The sequence below is a fragment of the Zootoca vivipara genome, chromosome 4 (genome assembly GCF_965207765.1).
Source record: "Zootoca vivipara chromosome 4, rZooViv2.hap1.1, whole genome shotgun sequence".
NCBI classification, from domain to species: Eukaryota; Metazoa; Chordata; class Lepidosauria; order Squamata; family Lacertidae; genus Zootoca; species Zootoca vivipara.
In genome coordinates, this window is record NC_142587.1 from 30,595,974 (window position 1) to 30,612,779 (window position 16,806).

The window sequence follows — 16,806 nt, forward strand, 5'->3', positions numbered from 1 at the left end:
GAAGCTATTTACTGTGATGCACTTTGAAGCAAAATCAGTTTTTGCTGAAGTGAAACCAGCTTGCAGAATAACACCAACTTCGAAAAACAGAGCTAACTCACCCTGTTTTGAAAAAACGATGCATGAAAATGTGAGGTTGTTGCAGATATTGATACTAATATAATAGTTTCTTCTGCACTTGGATTGTGCAAATAAACCTTTTCCATTTTTGGCATCCCAACTGGCCTGTATTAAAAGAGAGTAGAAAAAGCATTTAAACTGTTTTCTCAATTGCCTACAACCACAGAATAATAATAATAATAATAATAATAATAATAATAATAATATATTTATACCCCGCCCATCTGGCTGGGTTTCCCAAGCCACTCTGGGCGGCTTCCAACAGAAAAATAAAACACAGTGATCTATTAAACATTAAAAGCCTCCCTAAACAGGGCTGCCTTCAGATGCCTTCTAAAAGAATATTTAGTTTTATGGTTGCAACAAACAGGTGCATTTTGTGAATGGCCACTGTCGTTATTATTGAAATTTATATACTGCGCTTCATCTGAGGATCACAGGGCAGTTTACAATATAAAAATACAATATAAACACCTTAGTAACAAACAATAACCCCCCTCCCCACAGTTTAAAAGGCCATAGATTGTTTAATTAGTTGGAGAAGAGGAATGGTTTTGCCTGGTGCATAAAAATATGCAAGGAAGGTGCCATGCATGCCTCCCCGTGGAGAGCATTCCAAAAATAGGGAGCCACCACCGCAGAAAATGCCTGTTCTTGTGTTGTTACCCTCCAGACCTCTTGCAGAGGAGGCGTATGAAGAAGGACCTCAGATCATTATCACAGGGTCCTGGTCCTGTACTTTTTTTTTTGCATTTCCTTCTCTTCTGACCTTACCGTTTACAGTACAATCCTCCTCCTCTACCCCACCCAAACCTGCATGTAATATATGATACATCAGGCCAATGCAGAGGGGATGGGAGAAGCTGGGTAAACTAGTCCCAAGCCTCAGAGGGCTAAGCTGGCCAGGAAGGCCTGCCAGGGACCAGCTTCTTTTTTGTTTGAGTTTATTCTAACAAGACTCCTGCCCCAGGCCTCAGACAAGCTCTGCAAGACCTGTGATACATACACACACCTATTACTCAGGACAACAATTCATGGATTTGATGAGACTGTAATCCATGAAACCTTATGGTGTAATACACTTGTGAGCCTTTTAAGTTGCCAGAACTTCTTGTTCTATTCCCTACAAGTGTTTGTGTCTTTACTTTATTGCAAGCATATAATTACTCATAATGCAAAGTTATAATTGCTCCAACAAGCTGATAGGACTCATCAGGGCCTCAAGGATTGGTGGGTGTCAGGATCTAGTCCTTCTTGGTAGGAGACGATGTTCAGCTGTAGGTATCTTGGTGGCGAGACCCTAGTTAGGGTCTCGGGTGGCGGTTTTAGGCCTTGGTGTTCTATAGTCTATCTGTGAGTCAGGGGCAGCATATTGATGCACCCCCATGCGGCGGCGTTTACAGGGACTGTTAAAGGGTTGATTGTGGGAGTCACTGGCCCTACAGCAGCGGCATATAGAACAAACTCCCAGCTAGGTGAAGTGGGAGGGCATGCTGTGAAAGTTCATGCTTTACAGTCCCCTCCAACAACACCTGATTGCCCTGTGCATCCTCAGCCCCTGTCGGGCATGAGAGGGAGACCTTACCCTTAAAATCAATAAAGTTGTGGCCTAATTTAAACCCATACATTCTTGTCATGTCCCATCTTGGGGGTGTTGTGGGCACCTGGGCACCGGGGATAGGGTTTAGCCAGCGCGTGGGCTCGCAATTACTCATGATGCAAAGTTATAATTGCTCCAATAAGCTTATAGGACTATTTTTATATTGACTGTTGTTGCTTAGTTTGGCATATATATTTTATGCTAATATTTTGTACGAAGATTATAAATAAATAAATTTTGCAAAGTTATTTTTGTCCTGCCTTTCAATGACTAATGGAGCAGGCTAACGCTGCAACTAAACAATTCTCTCTTCTGGCCTTAATCCAGAGATGTGCAGCATGCATATGCAGCCACTGTAGCACTGCTGCATTAATAACTCCAGGGAAATGCTGCACTATGACTACTGCCATTATGGCTGTATCTCCAGGCCTTGAAAGACTAATGATGAGAAGAAAAGAGTGAGCGCTGTTCTGATGTTTAATTTATTCATGAATTAGTCAGCAGAGTAAATTAATATTCAAAAGCCAAAATCATTCAACCTTGCACATTTTGACTATTTTATATTCTACTTTTCATATACCCACTGTTGACAGACAACATTCCCCCACCCCAATACGGAGTTTGACTCAGCTAACCAAGCTATGTTCCTAGTAAAGGTAAAGGGACCCCTGACCATTAGGTTCAGTCGTGACTGACTCTGGGGTTGCGCGCTCATCTCGCATTATTGGCCGAGGGAGCCGGTGTATAGCTTCCAGGTCATGTGGCCAGCATGACAATAGTAGGTCAGAAAAAAGCTCGGTTCTATCCAAGCCCCTTTCAGTTCCTGTCACACTACCAATGATGTAATCTGAAGAACAACATGGTCCAACTCCCTCCACACAGTGCTCCTTATCTGGCTGCTGCGGCATGAAATAAGTTCCCCATTGGTGCACATGAGTTGTATCTAGAGAAGCACTCACATGCCAGTGATCCTGAGAATTTAGCTTTTCCAGGGTCCCTGGAACCAGTAGATTCAAGTGGTAAATAGATGGCACCAAAACTCTGCTCGTACAACCTGTAGCTTAAAGCAGTACAGTTCTCAAATAACTACTGTATAAACTAGTGCTGCACAGAAAGCATACACAAGGATTAAAAACTTCATCCTTTGGTATTACTGGAAAATCATATATTTTTTTCAGTTGAAGGGCCCTTTCCTCAGTAAAGCAGACAGAAGCAGCAACAACAGATACTTCAATCATTCCTCCAATTTAGACTCCATTTATTCTGCCTCTTCCACCTTCTCCCCACATGTTTCTTTTCCCTCCAAATAAGAAACCATGTGGTATGGCTGAAGTACAACAGGTGCAAATTTCTGCAAGTGTGAACCATCAATACTATTCATCCACTTAGGCCTGTTATATGACTTAGCCAACACACTTAGCCTCTTATACAAAAACTACTATGTGATTGATGCTGGGCAGATAAGGTTCTGGGCATCTAACATTAACTTATATTATCAGCTTTGCCTTTTTAATACATAGGTTTCTCAGACAGCTATTAACTTCCAGGTGTCTTCTATTTATAATACGAGGCAAAGTGTTCCCAACTTACTGTTCATGGAAATCCAGCATTGGTGGTTCAAACCGAATCGGTCTGCAATTCCCTCGATACATAGATATACTGTTGGGATCAAATGAGAAGAGAACAAATCAAGATGACATTCAGTTTTTAATTCATGTTCAGAATCTTCCAAATTAAGTTGTGAATTAAGTTGAATGAAGATCCAGGCTTGCATCCAACAAAGTAGTCCCATTAGCCCAAGGACTTCTACTTGACAACTGAACTTTCCTTCATGCTGCATCCCACTCCCACCAAAAATGTATTCTAGTTTTTCTCAACCCTCTGGAGCAGTTTAGGGCAGTTCAAAGAAGGGTACCCAAACACCTGTACATCACAAGGCCCTTTTAGTATTAGCAATTGTAATGAGCATCTGCCTTGGATACGCTGGAGAACTATTACAAATTTTCTTATTATACATGAATGACTAACTGTGCAATCCTAACCATATCTATTCAGAGGTTAGGTCTTATAAAATTATTTAGGCTTTACTCCCAGATTAATTGGGAACAGGACTGTAAATCTTAGTTACATCTAAGCTAAGAGAAAGCCTACATTGAAATATAAGATAAATGAAAGCCGTCAGGTCTAGTGTATCTTACAAGGGTCCCTAGGGTGAATACTTTTTTATAAAACCAATGGAAAAAAAATCACCCTCAATCCAGTGGATTTAAACTACAATCCAGTATCAATTATCACATTCCTGGGCAAGGAGACAGAACAGGTGGTGGAATCTGAACTCCAGACAAACCTGAACAGTGATTATTTAGATCCATTTTAGTCTGGTTGCCAGCTTGATGTTGGGAACAGAAACAGCCTTTCTTGCTCTGGTGGGTGAATGACACTGGCAAGTAGATAAGGGAAGTGAAACCCTGTTAGTTCTTTCGGATCTCCCAAGCAACCACAGTATTACTCTGGGTCACCTTTCCAGAGGTGCACTCTTGTTATGTGCCTAGCATGCTTTCTGGAGGTCCCAAAAAGTAGTGCTATGGGACTCCCGTTCCATCCATTGGACTTTTGCCTATGGGATGTTATAAGGTTCCATTTTGTGTCTCATGCTGTTTAACATTTTCTTAAAAACAGTGGGAGGGGTCATCTGGGAGTTTTTGAAGTGTCATCAATGTGCTGATGACATTCCATTACCTCGGGTTAAGAACTTAATTCATTCTGGAGGTCCGTTCTTAACCTGAAACTGTTCTTAACCTGAGGTACCACTTTAGCTAATGGGGCCTCCTCCTGCTGCTGCTGCGCCGCCACCGCACGATTTCTGTTCTCATCCTGAAGCAAAGTTCTTAACCCGAGGTACTATTTCTGCGTTAGCGGAGTCTGTAACCTGAAGCGTTTGCAACCCGAGGTACCACTGTATATCTTTCATTTTAAGTGTCTAATTCTAGAAATGCCTTCTAAAATATTTTAAATGACCAGTATTTTGAACACCACAATATTTTGTTTGGTTTCTAAAAAAATCCTGAGCAGCACCAGGCACCCCTGCTAGTATAGAATATAACCAAGTCTCCATTAATATATATTATTTATAAGCAGCAATGATGAGATGGGAGATAAAATAGTAAGTTGAAATCTTTTTTAAAAATGAAATTCTTCCTTTCAAGCACTATTTGCAACTTAAATATCTTTACACAAACCAAAGGACATAAAGTTCTTTTGAAATGTATTATTAGGTCACCAAATACCACTGAAACCACTGTTAATGGTCTTGATAACCTCTAGACTCTAATCTAGCTAAATTTGAGATGTGTTTAGTAGAAGCTGCTATCTTCAATTTGAAAAGATTATGAATATAGATTTCAATGGTTTTGTTAGCATTATATTAAGGTATTTTAAACCAGGATGTTTTTAAAGGAATCCTAATATAACTGAAATGTTAACCTTCTAAACTAAAAATATCATACTGTTTTCACATCAATTTTACAGTGTATATTTTCATAAAATGGATCTAGTGATGTAATGAATGAATATGATACCAGGCAAATGTGTCCATTCTAAGGTTTTAATTAACTTTTTGATTTAACTATGCCTTGAAATTTCTATACCTCAAATAAATATTATATACCGGTATCTAAAAATAAATTTAGGCATACCACCCAATGCACAGATTCTTGGACTTGCTAAAGTTTTCAGTGCTATTCCACCAACACCCCTAAAATTTAAGCAATGTAAGGGAAACTTATACTGCTTGAATTGCCTATTCATTGTAAAAAAAAAATTATAAGTCCTCCAATAAAAAAATATTTCCATGTACCTTTACCACATCACATATGCTTCATGAATTCCTCCCCTCACCCCACAAAAGTATTTAAGTTCTAACATTTTAAGTTATTCAAAAGGCTTTGGCAACAATCTAAATTAACATGGCATACTCTTTAAAGTTTGCTTACTAAATAAGTCAAACAAGCAAACGAAACCAAATCCTAATCAATTTAGGGCACTAGAAAATCTAACCAAAACCTGACAACACTCATTTTTATCTATCCTGCATTGTGCTTGAAAGTTTCATAACCAAGCAACAGATAGGGACCAACCCCAAAAGAGCTTTCAAGCAAAATATGTGAGACATGAGCAAGTTAAACTGTCTTTAGCTTTAAGCGTGAAAACTTGCTATTGCAAACTTTGAGCAATAAAGCGGACTAATAACTTTGAATAAAATAAAAGCATACAGTATATTCTTCCCACTTTGGAAGTGGAAGATTAAGTCTTGATCAATGCTAACAGCATAACCACATTCCAACCATAATATACTCAAGAACCTACGCAACAAAAAACACAACACAAGGTAACAAACAAGCTCAACAGAATTATGCAACTGCTGAATTGGTAGGCACAAGGACATCACGGTAGCTTTCAGATTTATTCAACTGAAGGTTAGAATTCTGAAGACAATTTCAGGCTCTGCTAGAAAACAGAGTAATTTATGCTGCAAACCCTTCTTGAAAATTTCTAGCCCCCTTCCATTTCAAAACTATAACTCATCATAGACAACTGGAAGCAGCAACGATGTAAAAATACAAAATATCGGAGGGTAATTCTTTTCATCAGAAGCAGCTGAGGTTAACTTTTTGTCCTTAAATGGCAAACTCTTGCTGGCGTCCAAGTAAATGATCACACCTTCACTGATAAAATATTCACTCTTTTCCTGTTTCTGCTTTGCACAGAGAAGGATGTAGAGGTGTGTGGGTGTGGGTGTGTATTCAAGTTTAGAAACTAAGATTACATTATTGACCTTTAAGGTTTAAAATGCACACACAGAGTCTTGCTTGGTTACCAAAGAACTTCTGTACTGCTTGTGTCTAGTCCTATCAGGCTGTTCATAATCATAATAATTTTCTTTTTTACCAATATCTGAATTGCGTTTTCCATCATGATCTAAGCTATGGGGAGTTTCAAAGAAGTCTAGCACAGAAACAACAATCTTATTACACCACAGGAGAGACTCCAGGCTGACTAGCAGATACCCCAAGCTATACAAATACTTTACTTTATTATTAAATTTATTCTATGGTTTGTAGCTTAGTGGCTAATATGCAACTGGAACAACAAGTGGACCCTTTGATATTTGTTAGAAAAAAAAGAAATATGATGAGAGAATCTCACATAGCAGATAGTAGTTTTCTGTCTCACTTTCCATTTTTCAAGGTTTATGTGCATGAGTATCTGCAACTTAGGCAAAGGCTCAGTGTGTGTAGATCATGTACTTTAACTACAAACTTAAAAATCCACTCTTAGCGAGCAGACATAGCACAGGTAATAACATTTGGCTCAAACAGAAAAGGCCTATAAGCAGAAGTTTATGCAAGGTGCAGTCTTGTCCCAGTCCTGCATATCATATCAGTAACACTCTGCAACTACTTGTAACTACAGTACTTGCAACACACACACACACACACAAAATACTGCTTAATTACTGCACGTAGACTACTGGGAATTTTGCCCCCAAAATCAAACTATTACCACTCCAGTCTTTAAGAAAATTATAGACTATTATAGGAGCAACTGTGTGTGAGAGGGGAGAGGAACTGCATTCCTTGTGCTAAACAAGTGTTTTAAAGCCATGTTAAGGCATCTGTTCAGTGCAAACTTACAGAAGTCCCCACCTAGCACTGACTCAGCATGTGCCTGCAGCACTCAAAGGTGTGTTCAAGCACCTTCAGTCATAACTTTTGTTTACCTGGCCTATTAACAACGAATAGATACTTGGATGAATGAATGCTTCATTGAAGGTACAGTCAGCCTTCCCACCATGAGCAAGGTTATCCAAGATCTGAACCTGGGAAATCTTCTACCCGAAGAGAGGATCATACCCTACCTACTCTAGGAGTGGAGAACTTTGGTTTTTTCCCCTGAGGGCCAAATCCCCTTGGACACTACATGCCTGCACTGGACAGGTTGCTGAGGAAGGGACAGGCCACTCTTACCAGAGGTCTGAACTGATTGCTTACAGAGGGTTCCCCTCTCTCCTCTCACCATTCCATGCATCTGGCGATGGCTGCAGGTTGTGCATCTCTTCTCTACACTAACCAACCAATGTAGACACCCAGGCAAATTTATACCAAATCAGATCATTGGCCCATTTAGCTCAGTATTGCCTACTATACTGACTGGAACACCTATCCGGGGTTACGTATGTATAAAAATATATATGGGGCAAGACAAGTAAATCGATCACAAGGTGTTAAGGACTTTGAATACTGATAATAAACTTGGAACTTGATCCTGTAACAAACTGGCAACCAAAGCAGATATTTGAGCAGAGGAATACTGTAATAGGAACTTGCTCCTGACAATAATCATGCTGCAGCATTCTGTACTAACTGCAGTTTCATGACCAAGTGCAAGGAAAGCCCCACATTGCAGTAATCCAGCCTTTAAAATACCAATTTCTGGGCTACTGTGATCAAGCTATCAGGTTCAGTTGTTGTACTAGCTGAAATAATTAAAAAAGTGCTCCAGGAAGACTTGCAGACTGCATACCTGTTCTTTAAGAGGGAGTGCAGCTCTGTCCAGGGCAAGCAGCTGGCCAATTTTCAGATTTGAGAACCACTCACCAACAGTGGTGGACAAAGACTTTCTGCGGCCCAGGGCGGCACCCCACGCTGCGCGCAGCCGCAGTGCACACTACACATGTGCAGGAAGCGCCTGGCGCATGTGTCGTGCGCAGCAGCTCCGCGCATGCGTGCTGCACAGCGGAGCTGGCAGTGGACCTCAGCGCCGTGCGGGGATGCTGCCGTCTGGGATCTTCTGCTTTCGACTGCAGTGGCTTCATCCCCGTGCGGTGCTGGGGATGTTTGCTGCCGGCTCCGCTGTGTAGCAGGGTGTCAGTGGAGTTGGGAGAGGGCGCTGCCCCCCCCCAGAGTGGAGCCCGGGGCAGAGCGCCCCTATTGCCCCTCCCTTCCTACGCCCCTGCCCACAGAGCCAATGTCTTGCCAGGATTCAAGCTCAGCTTAATTTCCTGCATCCAGGCAATGTTCCAGAATCTGCATGATCTCTCTTGATTCAGATGTTATGGAGAAATAGAGCTGAATCTCGTCAGGATACCAATGGCACCTTGCCCCAAATATCCTAATCATGGTTTCCAATGACTGCATATGAATGCTAAAAACATTGGGGATAAAACATGGCCTGTGGTATTTCATAGCATAACTGTCAGGGGGTTGAAAACCACACTCCCATTGCTGCTTCCTGGGATCTGTTATTTACTGACTGACAGGGATATATACACTACTACAGTATACCGGTATCTGTTTGTTCTAGTGGCCCAACAGATCAAACAAAGATTTCTCTCTAAAACAGGGACCAACATACTGGGGATCAACATAGCTGAACATGCATCTCCCAAATTGATTGTAGCTTTGTGATGACCAATTATATTTAGCAAATAAATTGGACTGTCTAACGCAGTAGTGGAGAATCTCTGGCAGCCAGGTTTCCCCATTTGGTCTGTGAGACAGCTTTGGCCAACCGATGCCCACCTACATACACCTGATGTCAGATATGATGCAGGTAAAGTCACAGCTGGGCCAAAAGGTAGTTTGAAGTCACTGAAAATAAGCTGGTTGCCTGTTCTTAGAGGGAGCCCTGAGTGGCACTTCAAAGTACTATCTTAAAAAAATTATTTGATTTTTTTGCAATACACAAATAAAAAGGGGAAAAAAACCCATTACATCTATACCATACTAAACCAAATAGATTTAATACAAACCGACTCAAAGACACAAATGGCTTCCCGTCTACTCCTTACGGTAATTCAGAGACACAAACTTGTTGCCGATATAAACTATTATCATAATTTAACTGCATCTTAATTTATCTTAGTTCTCACATCATTCTTAAAGCTACTACTGAAGTTAATCAAATGCTGCAACAGCGTTTAAGCTACTGTAATTATTTTTCAAATATATTTTGAAGCCTTCTTTCCCATTTAGATACAAATACCTGTTTTGGTGTGTTCTTTATTTTTTCAGACAAACTGTCTAGTTCCACATATTTATTCAATCAATCAATCTTTGAATCCATTTCAAAGTACTATCAGGTGATTGTTGGGGCTTCCAAATGCCAAAAATTGCATAAATGGGTCATCCAATACCATTGTGATGTCCGATGACGGAGAGGTAATTGGCCATGGCCATCTGTCAGACCTGGCCATGCAGAGTGGGGGAGATAAAGTTCTGCCTCACTGGTCACATCCATTTCCCCACCCTTGGTCTAATTGGTGACAGAAGGAATGAGGATTCCCCTCAATCTGAGAGAGTGGGTTCCTTACAACTCACAGTAGCCCTGGCCTTAGAGAAGCAGGAAGACAACAGCTGTGGTAATTGTTTATGATACTACTGATGACGCAAATTTATCTCAACACATCCATTATATATTTTTAGGCACTGCAACTGTAAATTTATAGCGCTATTTGTTCCTGAGCCTGTAATTAACTTTTCTCTTGATGTTTCCAAAGACTTTTTGGGATGCCAAGGCAGTGGCATCCCAAATGTACAAACAGTAACTTCACAGGCAATTCTATATATGCCCACTCAAAAGTATGCCTCATTAAGTGCAATTGGACTTATACCTAGGTGAGTATAGGTCTGTCGTCTTAGGCTCTTAAAATATTGAATACCTTTAGATCAAGTACTCCATAGAGTCATTCCTTGCATTTTTAGTGACAATTAGCTTCACAACAATTTGCATAGATTCAATGACCTGACAGTACTTCCTCTTTTATTGTTTAGCAAATATTCAACAGAAGTAACTGAAAATTTACTATTCTTAAAATAACATTTGATGCAAATGGAGAGGTTAGGATATCAAGTTAAGTGACTGAATGCTTCTGGTTTCTGTTTGGTTTTTGGAAATTAGTGTTCATATGTCTTCTTGTAAATTTAAATCTGGCATTTCAAAAGTAGAGTAGAAAGTGAGTGTAGCAGCTAAGCTAACATTTATACTGTATATCTATGTAAAAGCCAAATGAATGTTCAAATGCATTAGCTAGCTGTTTCCTCTGGTGTCTTTAAATGACCTGACAGTTTCATTATGCTACTTCAGCTTAGACAAAACAGCTAAAATGTTTTACAAATTTCCACTTTAATTTGAAGGATTCCAGCATGCTATGCATGCTCTCAGTGCCTAAAACAAAGATATCTATATACCCATAAATAAGGTAAAAAAAACAACTACAATCTTGCAACTACAATAGGAAAAATTTTTTTAATTCCATGCTTTGTGTCTTCGACTCTTCGACTCCTTATTGTAGTTTTTTAGACTTTTTTATATAGCAAATGGTCCCTAGTTAACTAAATAAATAATAAGTGCAGGAAAACTACTTGGAAGTAGCTTTACAACTACTGTAGATGCTCTAGTGCAGGCATACCCAAACTTCGGCCCTCCAGATGTTTTGGACTACAATTCCCATCATCCCTGACCACTGGTCCTGTTAGCTAGGGATCATGGGAGTTGTTGGTCAAAACATCTGGAGGGCCGCAGTTTGGGGATGCCTGCTCTAGTGAATAGCTAGCAAAAAATACACGTGAGACGCAGACAAGAATTTCCAGTGCTAAGGAATGATAGTCACCCAAAGAGAAAAGAATATATGAATTTCATCTCTGTTACTCTGCACACCTCTCCTCCAACAGCCTTTCAGCCATGAATTATCACTCTTCTGGGCATTATGATGCCATAGCTAATTGTTACTATTGTCTAAAACACACCATATAGCTGGTTGTATCACTTGGAACACACCAAAGCTGAAAACCACAGGCTGAATTCTAATATAAACTGATAGGAAGGAAAGTTTAGATATTGTGAATCATGTCATTTCATTGGAATGAATATTATTGAGGTCATTACCCTCCTAACGTACAATTTTAAGCCTTTACAAATGGTAACACCATTGCTAACCTAGTGTGTGATCCAAGGTACCTAGTCCAAGCTACACCACTCTGGTAGAATTTCACCACACTGCACCAACAGACTCTGGTCTGCCTGAGCTGTCCTTTATACCCACATTTTACAGACGTCCTGACAAATAAAACGGCATCTACAAGGAGAAGCACAGTTCCAAATAACCCTCCACCATCGGGTGAATGTCTCTGTACTTTCTGCCTTGCTCATGGGAGAGATGCCACCTCTGTTTTCTTCATTTTCCATGGAGGAAAGGAGAAGTGATTTCTCTCTCTTCCCAACAGGGCTTTTGCAGAAGACAGAAGAGGTAACATGCTGCTTATATCTTCTACAAGAGTCCAACTCTAGCCCAATTGCAAACATCCCCCCTTTCCAAAGTTTTTGGCATGATTCTGGACTTGTAGAAGGGAGAAATCCATGATAACCTTCCCCCCCCCCCCCGCCCCCGCTGCCCACACACACAATATGGTTAACCAGAAATTGTGGCTAACTGGGCAGGAGAGATTTTAAATGGTAGAAACCTATGTAATTATTTGATATTCCCATGATTGTCAAGATACCTTCATGGCTTTCAAGATTACCAAGGCCAGCTCATATGATCACATGAGGAGGTAGTTAAGTGTCTTTAATACTGTATAAGACTTGACAACCTTGCCTCTTCCAACAAGTTCAGGAGATGAGAAAAGTATCATCAATAGCTACTCTGTAAATGCCATTTCATTCAAATGATCACGTATCAATGTATACATATAATGACAATTGTGATTATCCTCATTCGAGCACTGAATTAAAAGGTGGAATAGCAATCCTCTAAAGAAATAAAATAATTTCCTTGGATTAAGCAAACAATGTTAATAGTTTGGTTCACCAAAGCAGTCAAACATTTTCAAATTATAAGATAATTTTAAGCATTGTTTGGAATTAAAGAAAACAATGGACTGTAGAAAATCTTACCTTTTCTGCTGATATGAACTGAGGCCAATCGTTGTCTCAGTCTGAAATGAAAAAAATAGCAAATTTCAGCAACAAAGTATGTTCCTTGAAAATTTATAGATAAGCAATCAGAATACACAGTAGCTTGTGTAAATCTCAAATCCAGCTCTTTAAGAGTGCAATCCTAACTGTGTTTCTCTTCAGAAGTAAGTCCTATTGAATTCAATGGGGCTTACTCTCAAGTAACTGGAGGTAGGATTGCAGCCCAAAATATCAGCTTCAAATTATTCAAAATCTCTTAGCTCTTGTCAAGGACTCTTATAAAGAAGTACTGCCCAGTTTATCATATAATTTACAGAACAGTTCTATGCATCTTTACTCAGATGCAGTGCTTTTTTCTGGGGGGATGCAGGAATACCCCTTCCTTCCCTTCTCTGATGCCTTATTACATCTCTGCCTCCCAAAGGCTTGTGTGGCTATTTGTTGCAACAGTCCTGGATACAAGCTCTCTAGGTGAATGGTACCTCTGGGGCTGGCCAGGGGGTGCTGGTTGCCAGGAACTGAGGCGGCCTTGGAGTAGGCAAGCAAGTGGATGAGGGAGCCAAGCCAGACAGTCTACCAGCCTTTGCTGTTGCGAATGGACAGACAAAATGGGAGGCCAGGCAGGTAGGTATCATGCTGGCCTTTTTTGTGCTTGCTGTGTGCAATGCCTGCCTGGGAGCTGAGTGCCCATCACCGAAGAGGAGCCTTTCCACCATGCAGGCCCAGCGGCTGCCACTGCTGCCTCCTAAGGTGAGTAAGGTGTTGGCCTCATATTCACCTTTGGTCAGTCTACTAAGGCTGGGGGCATCCTCTTCCCAGGCCCTTGTGGGGGGGCATGAAGAGGCACCTCTCTTTGGGGCAGGGGGGCAGCTCAGAGACCAGGAGTGTGGCAGTGGCTGCCCAGAGGGCTCCCAAGGTGAGGGAAGGGGGAAAGAGGCTGAGGGAACACTCCATAAGGGAGAGTGGTCAAAAAGGGGTGATGGGTTGGTGGCTCTGAAGGCAAGGGGTAGCATAACTGAGCTTCTGAGGCTTGAAGCCCTTTTCCCCACAGGGGAGCCGAGAAAGAGTGTAGATCAGGCATTCCCAAACTGCAGCCCTCCAGATGTTTTGGCCTACAACTCCCATGATCCCTAGCTAACAGGACCAGTGTCAGGGATGATGGGAATTGTAGTCCAAAACATCTGGAGGACCGAAGTTTGGGGGTGCCTGGTGTAGATGGTCAAGAAAGCTGTGGACTCAAAAAGGTTGAAAACCTCTGCATTAAGGTATAGAAGGGTTTAAATTTAATCGCAGAACAGGGAACCATTTCTGTGAACAGTGCGTAAACTGTAAGCTGTGCTATGGGTCACACCAATGTTTTTGTTCTTCTCACTATCATACGCACAAAGCCCCTTCCAACCGCTATAAAACCACCCTGAGACCTCTGGGTATAGGATGGTATATTAATTCAACAAATAAATAAAAAATATACAAACACCAGTTTATGCTGCTATCTGAAGGGCAACTCTAATGAGGTGCTAATGAGAATTTGAAGGTACTGGAATCATCATGATGCTGCTATATGCTATACTATTTCACCAGGATCATCCACTCAAGTTCATATAAAATATATTGAACTCATGTTTGTTTGTTTGTATGTATGTATGTATGTATGTATGTATGTATGTGTTTATCTATCTATCTATCTATCTATCTATCTATCTATCTATCTATCTATCTATCTATCTATCTATCTATCTATCCTCCACCCAACTCATAGGATTGGATGTGCATAAGATTGCAGCCTCAGCTTTCAAGTAAATAATCTTGCTTAGCAACATTACACAATTGGATTTAGCCCAAAAAAATTGAACACTGGAAATTTGCAAGGGGCCAGATGGAAAAGATGAGCGAGTCAAGTTAGACTTGAAGTTCCAGCCATCAATTTTATTTCTTCATTAAGAGACATCGAGAACATAGCAGACTGAATAAATTTTACTACACACAACAGCAATACAGGACAGACCCATTTATTTACCTGTAATAAGCCTCCTTCATCAAAGCGTAGAACTTCTATTATGCTATCTGACTGGATGAAAGCTGTAAAGCAAGAGAAATACAAATTAAAACTTCATTCTGATCAAGTAATGCTGTCCATTTGGAGATAGCTGTGATGTGGTCCTCCAGTTCCCCACCCCCTAAATATTTAAAATAAAAACAACATGTCAACTTAAAGTTTGTCAATAGCATAAAAGCCCTGCCAAGCCAGGGTTTCCATCTAGTCTTGCATCTTAGTTCCAACAGTTACTAGTCAGATGCTACCATAAAACCTGCTAAGCAGGATTCTCCTTGCTGTGAGTCCCTACATTTGCAGATGGTCCCCAAAACATAGGTGCTTTATTTAGTTATCATGGCTGATATTGCTGTTCATATGCAGTTTCATGTGAGACAGCGCTAGCATTTTATAAAAAGGCATCTATACAGTGAGCATTCTTTGGGTTTGGTCAGTCAACCAGCTACAAATCCACCTAACAGTTATCTCATCCAGTCCACATTCGACCAGCTTATCCACAATAATACCATTGGCGACTTTTGTCAAAAGCCTTACTAAAATCAAGATACTGTACATTACATCCACAGTATTCCCCTGATCCGCATCTGGCATGACTTGTTTTTGAGAAGCCCATGCTAATCACAGCGTCCTTTTCGAAGTGCTCACAGGCCAACTGTTTAACTTAGCTGTTCTAGGAACTTTCCTAGCATCAGTGTCAAGCTCACTGGTTGGCAGTTATCTGGGTGTTCTCCCTCCCCTGCTTTGAAGATGGGGACAACATGTGCCCACCTGCAATCCACAGGGACCTCACTTGTTCTCCCAAGAATTATCAGATATTATAGACAGAGGCTCTGAGATTACACTTGCAAGTTCCTTTAGTATGCTAGTATACCCTTCTCTGAGTATTTCTAACAATGGAAATTCACCCAGTGCAGTGGTACTTTGGGTTAAGAACTTAATTCGTTCTGGAGGTCTGTTCTTAACCTGAAACTGTTCTTAATCTGAGGTGCCACTTTAGCTAATGGGGCATCCCGCTGCCCCATGGCGGCGTGATTTCTGTTCTCATCTTACAGCAAAGTTCTTAACCCGAGGTACTATTTCTGGGTTAGCGGAGTCTGTAACCTGAAGTGTCTGTAACCTGAAGCGTCTGTAACCCAAGGTACCACTGTAGTCCAGATTGCATGTCCAACTATACTCAGCCTCCCCTTGCTTGTTTATAATGAAACCAAAGAGGACATTATCACTTCCTGCCAAGGTTTCTTATACATTCACTTTGTCAATCAGTTCCTCCATGTTGGTGAGGACCAGGTCTAAGTGAGATGACCCCCTTGTTGCTTCCTCCACCTTCTGGGAATGTGGGAAAGTGAAGCAATTGAGGAATTTGTTGAACCTTACATTCTTAGCAGAGTATGAGTTCCAAAAGATATTGGGGTAGTTGAAGTATTCCATGATTACTATTATCTCTCTTTTTGAATGTCTGGTGATCTGCTCTATGAAGGCATCATCCAAGTCCTCAGTCTGGCATGGGGGTCTATAGCAGACACAGTAAGACCACTGTTTTTTCCCTCTCCTACAATTTTTACCCATATACTCTGGCTTCATTATACATCCAAACCTAACTAACTTTGGGGTCAACAAACCAGGATTTCAAAGCATGCCTGAAGTTGTTTTGTGAATCTTGGCTTGCATTAACGTGGTTTGACATTATGTCCAAGCTCAGTATTCTACTTTAATTCTATTTCTGTATCACTCTACTCTGTCCTACTACAGTAATGAGAGGGAAAAACAGCTGAAAACAAAAATGCTTACATGGCTGAAGGACACTCACTGGCACTTTCACAGACCTTTCCCCCCTTCCTCATTCTGTTTAGCAATAGACTTCTTTCCCCAACCACTTCCTTGCTGGTAAGCTCTCCACCCCAAAATTTAAATTTGCACAGGGATCTGTTAGGAGAGCTATATGTTAGACACAATGAGAACTATATGTTAGACACAAACCTTTGCTCTTAGCACATTACATCAAAGTTCAACCAACATAAATGCAGTTTGGCCTGAAAGCCTCTCCTGACCACCATGACAC

The 16,806-nt window shown here is 40.9% G+C and overlaps 1 protein-coding gene across 1 annotated transcript in view; it reads right to left on the minus strand.

Moving 5' to 3' along the window:
* Positions 1-16,806, minus strand: part of TMEM131 (transmembrane protein 131) — a 72,938-nt gene that overhangs the window by 40,865 nt on the left and 15,267 nt on the right. Inside the window, exons 2-5 of the mRNA XM_035114636.3 lie at positions 14,712-14,773; positions 12,674-12,714; positions 3,311-3,379; positions 102-225 (exon numbers count right to left, since the gene is read on the minus strand). Coding sequence (XP_034970527.3) covers positions 102-225; positions 3,311-3,379; positions 12,674-12,714; positions 14,712-14,773 — 296 coding nt within the window. The remainder of the gene's footprint in view (positions 1-101; positions 226-3,310; positions 3,380-12,673; positions 12,715-14,711; positions 14,774-16,806) is intronic.